Raw genomic sequence first — 10,682 nt, 5'->3', positions numbered from 1 at the left:
TATTGGGGTGTTGGGTTGGGGCTCTGTCAACCACTCTGCCCTTGTTGAGACCCGACCCTGTGTGTTTTATATGGGCTACCTTAATAACTTGTTTATTATTGTCATTGTTATAATTTTTTAGATCCATATTGGGTTGTGAAAATAACTCAATTAACAAAACTATTAAATTATTTATAATTAAAACATGCTTTTATAGTTTTTTTTCACCCTTATCTCAAGCCTAAAACTTTAAAGGAGTTTTGGAGGTATACAACAGTCTATTACATTACATGCCATGTGCCGTTTTAACATAGCCTATATCATGTTTAAATATCCATATAATTCCACTTATTTTCATGCCATGTGCTTTTTTGTGAGAAATTTAATAAAGTTTCTTATTTATTAACACACGTCATTTCACAAAAGTGTTTCACAATATAATCCTTTATAAAAGATAATTACATGGTCATTGTCGGATTAACTTTTAATTATTTTATAAAGGTATATATAATATTTTAGTTATTTTGTAAACACGTATATATTATTTTTAAGTTTTATATGTGTATATTATATTTATAATGTTCATAAAGTATATACGAAATTAATCAAATGTAGTTGTTTATTATTCTTTTTTATTTTTACATTTATACATAGTAACTAATATATAAAATTTAATAATAAATAGTTTTACTTTCTAACACTAGTTATAATTTCCACAATACGATGATAACAATAAAATATAAAAGTAAAAGAGACCTTTCGAATATAAAAAGCGAGTGTAAAAATATATATTGTAGGGGTATGGTATTAACCCCGGTTTACAATCCTAAATTTATTATATTTGGTTTGTTTTATTATATGGGCTAATACATTCGTTATTGGGCTGAGGAGGTTTGTGGAGGTAGCCCTAATTGGGCTAGGCCCATTAGGGTATCATGATGGTGGCCATGAGACTCTATATAAGGAGGTCTTCACCTCCTTATCATGGGGTCATGCTCAGTAGGTGCCACCACCAGTTTTTGTGTCTGTGAACAAGAGATCTTCAAGATCATCTTAGCGGTCACCTCCACACCCCCAAAACGCCACTGCAGATCGCGAGCAGCCAGAGGAGAGGATCAGCAGACCAGGATGCGGTTCATTCATCTCGAAATCCGTGGAAGCTCCATCATGGGTCAGGTCAGATTTCATTTCGTGCTTCGACAGGGGTATGGTATTAAACCCGGTTTACAATCCTAAATTTATTATATTTGGTTTGTTTTATTATATGGGCTAATACATTTGTTATTGGGCTGAGGAGGTTTGTGGAGGTAGCCCTAATTGGGCTAGGCCCATTAGGGTATCATGATGGTGGCCATGAGACTCTATATAAGGAGGTCTTCACCTCCTTATCATGGGGTCATGCTCAGTAGGTGCCACCACCAGTTTTTGTGTCTGTGAACAAGAGATCTTCAAGATCATCTTAGCGGTCACCTCCACACCCCCAAAACGCCACTGCAGATCGCGAGCAGCCGGAGGAGAGGATCAGCAGACCAGGATGCGGTTCATTCATCTCGAAATCCGTGGAAGCTCCGTCATGGGTCAGGTCAGATTTCATTTCGTGCTTCGACATTGGCGCCATCCGTGGGACCGCAATGAACCACACTGGCCTCTCTTCTCGGCCCTCCGATCCGTTCATCAAAATCTCAGGAAGAACCACCAAGCTTTTGGGGGAAACCCTTAGATCTATGTTTTCAGATCTGGAAAATACTTCCAGATCTGGAAGATGCAGGAGGAAACCACCAAGCTTTTGGGGGAAATCCTTAGATCTGTGTTTTCAGATCTGGAAAATACTTCCAGATCTGGAAGAAACAGGAAGAAAACAACGAGCTTTTGGGGAAAACCCTCAGATCTGGTTTTTCAGATCTGGGTTCGTCCAAGCAGCAGCCACACCTCATATTCATAGGTTTATAAACCCTATCAGATCTGTTGGTTTTACATAAAACCTACCTGATGTGGATATTCAAAACCTTTGGGTCGCGCGCGCGCCCAGGCAATTACTCTGCGCCTCAGCGGGTCGCGCGCGCGCGCCCAGGGAATTACTCTGCGCCTCAGCGGGTCGCGCGCGCGCCCAGGCAATTACTCTGCGCCACAGCGGGTCGCGCGCGCGCCCAGGCAATTACTCTGCGCCACAGCGGGTCGCGCGCGCGCGCCCAGGCGATTACTCTGCGCCACAGCGGGTCGCGCGCGCGCCCAGGCGATTACTCTGCGCCTCAGCGGGTCGCGCGCGCGCGCCCAGACATGAAGGCAGAGCATGCTCAAGCAATAAGCATGCTCAAGCAATGAGCATGCTCAAGCATCAAGCATGCTCAAGCATCAAGCATGCTCAAGCAATAAACATGCCCAAGCAATAAGCATGCTCAAGCAGCAAGCATGCTCAAGCATCAAGCATGCTCAAGCAATAAGCATGCCCAAGCATCAAGCATGCTCAAGCAGCAAGCATGCTCAAGCATCAAGCATGCTCAAGCAATAAGCATGCTCAAGCAGCAAGCATGCTCAAGCATCAAGTACGCTCAAGCATATCACATGCTCACGCGTAACGCATGCTCACACATCACAGATGCTCACGCATTCAAAATCTTTAGATTACGCGTCCCACCGCGTATCAACTTCGGGTTCCGCATGCGCGCTCCCGGCGATCACTTCGCCACAGCAGTTTTGCATTCGCGCCACCGCATACAAGTTTTTCGCATACATGTTTCGCACTTCCTTTTACTAATTTGAGCAATATGACAACATTATATTGACATCAAATTAAAAAGAAAGCGAAGTAAAACATACATGCGTGAGCTCCAAGCTCAAACGCGTTGACGAGTCTTAACTCTAAAACGTCAGGGCCTTAGCCCAAAAATATGAGCTTTAGCTCAAACTTAAAGGTTGGGAATCCTCATAATATCCCGTATGGCTACGCGCCAAACTTAAGGGTTGGGGACCCTCATAATATCCCATACGGCTCCGCGCCATAGGCTGGGAATCCTCACAATTTCCCATACGGCTCCGCGCCATAGGCTGGGAATCCTCACAATTTCCCATACGGCTCCGCGCCATACTTAAAGGTTGGGAATCCTCAATTTCCTATACGGCTCCCCGCCATACTTGAAGGTTGGGAATCCTCATAAACCCGTCGGCCACGCGCCAGCTTTTATTATCATTACTTTCATTGCCCGTAAGACGCCCCGCGCGCAGGTTTCCATTATTATTACAGCCCGTAAGACGCCCCGCGCGCAGGTTTACATTATTATTACAGCCGTAAGACGCTTCGCGCGCAGGCTACTGTTATTATAACAGCCCGTAAGACGCTTCGCGCGCAGGCTACTATTATTATTAACAGCCCGTAAGACGCCCCGCGCGCAGGTTTCCATTATTATTACAGCCCGTAAGACGCCCCGCGCGCAGGTTTACATTATTATTACAGCCCGTAAGACGCTTCGCTCGCAGGCTACTATTATTATTAACAGCCCGTAAGACGCCCCGCGCGCAGGTTTCCATTATTATTACAGCCCGTAAGACGCCCCGCGGACAGGTTTACATTATTATTACAGCCGTAAGACGCTTCGCGCGCAGGCTACTGTTATTATTACAGCTTGTAAGTCGCCTCACGCGCCAGCTCAGTTATTATTACAGCTCGTAAGTCGCCTCTCGCGCGCAGGCTTTATTATTTTCAGCTCGTAAGACGCCTCTCGCGCGCAGGCTTTATTATTTTCAGCTCGTAAGACGCCTCTCGCGCGCAGGCTTTATTATTTTCAGCTCGTAAGACGCCTCTCGCGCGCAGGCTTTATTATTCTCATCTCGTAAGACGCCACTCGCGCGCAGGCTTCATTGCTCAGCTTGTAAGACGCCTCTCGCGCGCATGCTTTATTACCCAGCTTGTAAGACGCCTCTCGCGCGCAGGCTTTATTTCTCAGCTCGTAAGACGCCTCTCGCGCGCAAGCTTTATTATCCTTATAACTCGACACCACCATTATCTTAAGGATCACAACGCGTCACCATCATGGAGAAAATCTCCCAGACTCAAGACAATAAAGATAAGGCCGAATAAAAGGGAAAAAACCGCCCTAACACCTTATAAAGTCCAACGCTCCACCTAAGCGCTTGCGCGCCCAGGAGCAACGCTGGACTTGGGGGGGCTTGTAGGGGTATGGTATTAAACCCGGTTTACAATCCTAAATTTATTATATTTGGTTTGTTTTATTATATGGGCTAATACATTTGTTATTGGGCTGAGGAGGTTTGTGGAGGTAGCCCTAATTGGGCTAGGCCCATTAGGGTATCATGATGGTGGCCATGAGACTCTATATAAGGAGGTCTTCACCTCCTTATCATGGGGTCATGCTCAGTAGGTGCCACCACCAGTTTTTGTGTCTGTGAACAAGAGATCTTCAAGATCATCTTAGCGGTCACCTCCACACCCCCAAAACGCCACTGCAGATCGCGAGCAGCCGGATGAGAGGATCAGCAGACCAGGATGCGGTTCATTCATCTCGAAATCCGTGGAAGCTCCGTCATGGGTCAGGTCAGATTTCATTTCGTGCTTCGACGTATATAGAATTCATTATTGATAGTTTATATTATAGGCAAAAAGTTAAATCTCATAAAAGTAATCTAGTTATAAAACTAATAAAAAACATACAAATAGAGAAAAATGGATGCCAAAACAACGCATCCAAACACATATTTGCCTTGACTCATTCGGACTATCACTTAATATTTACGACTACCATAGTTTATATAATTCGTATAAGAAACATTGAGTTAACTATCGGAGTTATGGTTATGAATGGAATTACTACAACTTCATACTTAAATATTTCTAGAATATTGTAATTTGGGGATAGATGATCTTATGAAAAATGTAAATTATACTGAACCAATCTTTTTAAAAGATAATATTAATTTATATTTATATATTCTTAATTCATTATATTATATTTATACCAGTATAATTTACGCTCCCTCTCTCTTCCTATATTCTGTCAATATATATACACCTAAACACACCAATACAAGACCACAAATTTGGATCGAAACCCTAGAAATGGGATCCTTCACCTCTTTACTAATCGTGTCATTATTTTTGTTTTTCTATCAAATAAATGCCACCACTTCTTTCCTTAACTCTTCAAACGCCAACTCTTGCAATTTCTTCAAAGGCAAATGGGTCTATGATCCATCCTACCCTCTTTACAACCCTGCTACCTGTCCTTTCATCGACCCGGAATTCGACTGCGTCAAATACCGGCGACCCGACAGAGCGTATCTCAAGTACAGGTGGCAACCGTTCGGCTGTAACCTTCCAAGGTTTGTACTTTCTTTTTGCTGTTTTTGGGTGGGTGGCAATACACATATTTTAACATGGGAAACATTGATTTTGTTTGGTTTTCTTTTATTAAAGGTCTCGATAAAAGCAGTCTCTCTGTCCCTAGCCCTAGTGGCAGAGGCATGATTGTTATTGATTTCGTTCGGTTTTTAACGGAATTGGTTGTTGTAGGTTTAATGGGGGTGGAGTTCTTGCAAAAATGGAGGGGAAAGAAGATCATGTTTGTGGGTGACTCACTGAGTTTCAACATGTGGATCTCACTGAGTTGCATGATTCATTCATGGGTGCCAAATGCTAAGTATACACTTGTCAAAAGTGGTGGAAGTCTTACTTATCTTACATTTCAAGTTAGTTTCTTATTTTTTTTTAATTGATATTTGTTTTTCTTGTGGTCATTATTATCTATTCAACTACCTCCGCATTTCTTTTTCGTTATTGGCATATTATTCTTTTACGTAAAGTTTAATTAATTCATTTATATGATGTCAAGAAGATGAAATAACTTTAAGAAGAAAAAAGAAATCACTTAATAAAGAATATTATACTATTATATTTGGTAATAGGTTCGACTTTTGTCACTTTTCAAATGGAGTTTTCGGTTCGGATTAAAGATTACTAGTAAAGAGAGCTGGTAGAAAAGTTGATGTTAGCTCGACTTTGCTCGTTCATTGAACAGTCTTACGTTATTATTCGAGTTATGATTATAAAAATTATTTTTTACTATGGTTAGCAAAACTGTTTTGTATATTCTTTGGAATTTATAAATAACTAAATAATATATACAATAAAAAACTAACTTTTTTTATAAAACTACTTAAATGTTTTTATTAATCTTGTACAGTTAATTTAATTATTTTATAATAACGTTAACTACAAGAAAGAAATAAGAATATGCAATATTAGTTTAATTTTAAATAAATAATGAAATGATTGGCAGGAAATTGATGCACGCCTTTGATTGTTTCATGTCCCATTTGTCTACGTTAGTTGAAAAAGTGAACGTCTTTTTCCACTTTCATGATCATACTCTTTTACAGCTTGTTACTTCTGCTACATTTATTGTACAAATCGAAAGGCGGCTTTGAAAATATATAAATATGACTTATTGTTTTTAATTAAAACTCTAATAATTTAAGTAAATATTTATTAATTTATCTCGTTAATGGATCAGCTTTATTTTCTGTTAAATTTTTAAAAGGTAAATATTACTTTTTGGGTGATGGTGGTTATCACCAATAATCTAAGGTGAAACAGAGAATATAGCAATAATAAAAATCAAGAGAATGTAACTATGGGTGTTTTAAGAGCGAATGAAATGGACAAGATAATGCGCTATTCCATTCCATTGAACAATTAAAGATGTTTTTGAATATCCCCACACAACAGTCTATTCTATTCGTCTTTAATTTTCGCATACCAACCACTACCTTAGTGTATCTTTAGCTTACTTTTAGTGTTGTGGATTAATTATTCAGTTTGGGGTTCCAACCGATCCAAAGATAAATTTATGGATTTTTAGATTTTTGGAACTCTTGTTTTAGGTCCATGATGTTTTTCCAGTTTTCATATATAATGGGCTCGATTTGATATAGAATTTCATAGTTTTACCAACTAGGTTTGTTAGTTTTGGAAGGAAAGGATTGTCCGTACATTGAACTTGGGCTAAAAATATGTTAATTAATGATTAACCTTATTATTAAATTTTGGGCTAAAAAAGATTATGCTACACTATTATTGTTTTTATATATAAAATACTTAAACATTCGAAAATAAAAACAATAATCCATAAATTCAATAATAAAATTCATTTTTACGGGTTTAGTTTGGTTCTTAGGGGGGAGGGGTGGTGGATGTGGTGGCATCACTCATCACACATCTCACTCAATCAAATGGTGCCACATCACCAACCCTAAATCTATCATATGTGATGGTTTTTTACTAGGGTGGTGGTGTGATGTGGTGGTGTGTGATGGAAATTTTTTGTTTTTGTTTTGTTATTTTTTTTTTGCAAGATTAAATGTTACAAAGATAAATACATAAATAAAAGCCGACAAAAAATGGTTGATATAGGCCTTGTCACGTTTCCGCCAACTTAGCCGACTTTTATATAATTTTTATAGCATTCAAAAGTTCAAGGTTTAATTCGTAAATTATTTTAAATTCTGTTTAAAAGAAATGTAAAAGTTAAGGGGTTAAATGTGTAAATTATATTTAAAATATAATAATAATAATAATAATAATAATACTAACAAAACACAGCAGTAGCACTCCTTCTTCCCTGTTCTTACACTCCTTCTTCCCTGTTTTTTTTTCCGGTGACCCCCCCCCAAAAAAAACACCTCCCAACGGCTACTTCCAGCTTGCAACGGTCATTTTTTCCTCGAGAACCCCACCATCACCCTCCATCACTTGCATGATGGCCATCACGCAACATTGCCATCACCCGCATGATAGCCCACCGGCGGCGGTGTTGAGTGGTGCCATCACGCGTGATGGATCTCCTTCACGCGGTGCCCCGTCCCCCCTTATGGTTTAGTTCGGTTCATTCGATATTCAGTACCCGAGAATCCAATTTTTAATTAAAAACTTGGTGTTAAAAGTAGATTAAGTCAAACCATCCATTTTGTGTCAGGCTCGGTTAATTCTGTTATGATATGTAAGTTATTTTGGTTACCGGTCAACCAATTCAATTTCATCTGCACGTCCATATATTTGTTTCCATTTTTCTCAATTTCTTTTATCTGTTTTCAAATCAAAAAAGTTAATTTATTTAGTAACTAGCTTTTGAACCCGTGTATTACACGGGATTTGTCGAATAATAAAAATAAAAAATCTCATTATTTGAAAGAAATGAACAAAATTAAAGGTAAAAATAAAATATATAGTACAAACAATAAGAAGTCTAGAATCTCAAATTTATAAAATCGATTTTTTATATACAATATTTGCATAAATTGTTTTGATCAATTACCCGTGGATAACTATGATGAATGAGATGAAAGATTATAAAATTAGAATGAAAATTATAACTCATTTCTCAAAATTGTTTTGTCTCATAACCCATGGATTGTTAGGTAGAATTAAATGAGAAATTAGAGAATTAGAAAGGAAATTATAACTCATTTGTCAATATGGTTTTGCTCCATAACCCATGGATAAGTCAAATGAATGAGAAGAGAGATTAGGCCAAGAATGAATGTGGGATTGCCACATCATCTTTATTATTTTCTTTTGTTAGTATAGTTAGATTAGATTAGATTACTTTACTTTTATAAAGTATATAAAAAATAACTAATAATAAGTACGTGTAGATATAAATATTTTATAAAACTCAAAAATTAAAAATCATTTTTAAGTCAATATCGATCATCTACTAAGAGATGTTAAAACTACACCTATTATACTACCATAAACATGGTCGTATAATAGGAGGTTAAAGGTTCAAAACTCATAGTGTGAAAATCTATAGTCATTCAAAAAAATTATACTACCATAAACGAGGCATGTATTATATTTAACATATTTGTTATTGTTTAATAGGATTATGGTCTAAAACTGTCAATATATCGTACCACTACTCTAGTCGACATTGTTAAAGAAAACGAAGGACGCGTGCTAAAACTTGACTCGATCATTCAAGGAAACGCGTGGATGGGAAATGACATGTTAATCTTTAACTCATGGCATTGGTGGACTCACACGGGTCGTGACCAACCGTAAGTTCATTAACTTTATAATCACATTGTATAAGAGTTTTAATATCTTTGATCCTAAACTAGTCAGAATGTAGGTGGGATTACATAGGCGAAGGAGGAAAATTATACAAAAACATGAATAGACTTGTGGCTTATTACAAAGGGATGACAACATGGTCGAGATGGGTAAATCGTAATGTTGACCCTTCGAAAACCAAAGTCTTCTTTCAAGGCATTTCCCCCATCCATTATGAGTATGTTCTCTAATTTTGATTTTTTTTTACAATAATAGTAGTAGTAATAATAATAAAACTAACTTATAAACTTATTGTTTGATGTAAGTTGGTAAGATAGTGTTTCTAATTATAAAAACAAATACATTACAAAAATATACAGTAACAAAACAAATTACCCAATATCAACATGGGTTACAATTAACGTGTTTAAAAAATTGAGGAAGAAGCAGAATGACCTAGGCCATGTGTTTGACATGGTTCCAACTAACATGTTATGTGTCTTCTCTTTGAACATTACGTCTTCTAGGGCATGATAGCATGAGCAGTTAGTCGGACGTTAATTTGTTACTGTATAACGAACTGCTTGGACTGTCGTACCCTTGAAGAAACGATTGTTCTAAGAGCAGACACAAAATCTATTTTCATAAACGTGTTAAACAACGAACTCAGCCCTTCTATTTTCATAAACGTGTTAACTAAATTTTCTGACATGAATCACACAGGGGAAAGGACTGGAATGAGCCATCAAAATCGTGCAAGGGAGAAACCCAACCATTTTTTGGTTTACGGTATCCAGCGGGCACACCTATGGCGTCTGTGGTACTTAATAAAGTGTTAGCACGAGTCAAGAAACCAGTCTACTTACTCGACATCACAACACTTTCTCAATATCGAAAGGATGCTCACCCAACATACTATAGTGGCAACCACATTGGTCTAGATTGTAGCCATTGGTGTCTTCCTGGTTTACCAGATACTTGGAACATACTTCTAAATGCAGCTATCTCCGGCTAGATTGGATATACGATTGATCTTAAAATAGAAATTGGTTTTTATATGGACAAATAATACAAACATGACTCCACAAACATGTTATGTTTGTATGATTAATTTTTTTTCTTAGAATTTCTTGTTACAGGGTGTGTGATTTATTGGTCATAGTCTCAATGGCTTCATTAGTTTCCTTTTTACACATTTTGGTTCATAATTGTTTGTGAAATAAAGAGATTGAACAAGCTGATGATTCTTTTGTAAAATCTTGACATTTGATTCTATCTGAATTGCCATATTTAAATAATTTATGCTATGATAGTAAGAGTATAATTTTATAATTATTCTATCAAAACATTCGTCCTTCATGAATAATATTTAGGTGCTGGTGTTGTTGGTGGTAGCGCGGCTGATGTTGGTGCTTCGTTTGCGGGTGCACTGGTTGTTGGTTCGGTTATGTTGTTGACTGCCAACGTGTGATCGTTCTTGAGCTACATGAAACAGGTGAGTTAAAGGAGACTGAAAGAAAAGATAAAGGATTCGAAACCAACCTAATTTATGAATTAGCAAAACCTAAGCACGTAAATGGGCTAAGCGCCTATGATGACACAAAGAAAAAGAAATGTTAAACATAGTCTTAAAGTGAGG

The 10,682-nt window shown here is 37.8% G+C and overlaps 1 protein-coding gene across 1 annotated transcript; it reads left to right on the top strand.

Moving 5' to 3' along the window:
* Positions 1 to 4,993: 4,993 nt before the first annotated feature.
* Positions 4,994 to 10,341, top strand: LOC143553401 (protein trichome birefringence-like 39). Its single transcript, XM_077043403.1, has 5 exons — positions 4,994 to 5,333; positions 5,504 to 5,679; positions 8,873 to 9,048; positions 9,123 to 9,281; positions 9,767 to 10,341. The coding sequence occupies exons 1-5, from the start codon at positions 5,051 to 5,053 to the stop codon at positions 10,056 to 10,058; spliced, it is 1,086 nt and encodes a 361-aa protein (XP_076899518.1). The 5' UTR covers positions 4,994 to 5,050; the 3' UTR covers positions 10,059 to 10,341.
* Positions 10,342 to 10,682: the final 341 nt, after the last annotated feature.

Source organism: Bidens hawaiensis, unplaced genomic scaffold (assembly GCF_021521415.1).
Source record: "Bidens hawaiensis isolate Kalapana, Puna unplaced genomic scaffold, B.hawaiensis_p1.1 tig00017176_1, whole genome shotgun sequence".
NCBI lineage: Eukaryota > Viridiplantae > Streptophyta > Magnoliopsida > Asterales > Asteraceae > Bidens > Bidens hawaiensis.
This window is presented reverse-complemented; position numbering and strand designations above follow the sequence as displayed.

Excerpts from the sequence above, each read along its gene's own strand:
- LOC143553401 (XM_077043403.1), top strand. The coding sequence starts at position 5,051 with ATGGGATCCTTCACCTCTTTACTAATCGTGTCATTATTTTTGTTTTTC. Across the intron at positions 9,049-9,122 it reads CACACGGGTCGTGACCAACC|GTGGGATTACATAGGCGAAG; the intron begins GTAAGTTCATTA and ends GTCAGAATGTAG. Across the intron at positions 9,282-9,766 it reads ATTTCCCCCATCCATTATGA|GGGAAAGGACTGGAATGAGC; the intron begins GTATGTTCTCTA and ends TGAATCACACAG.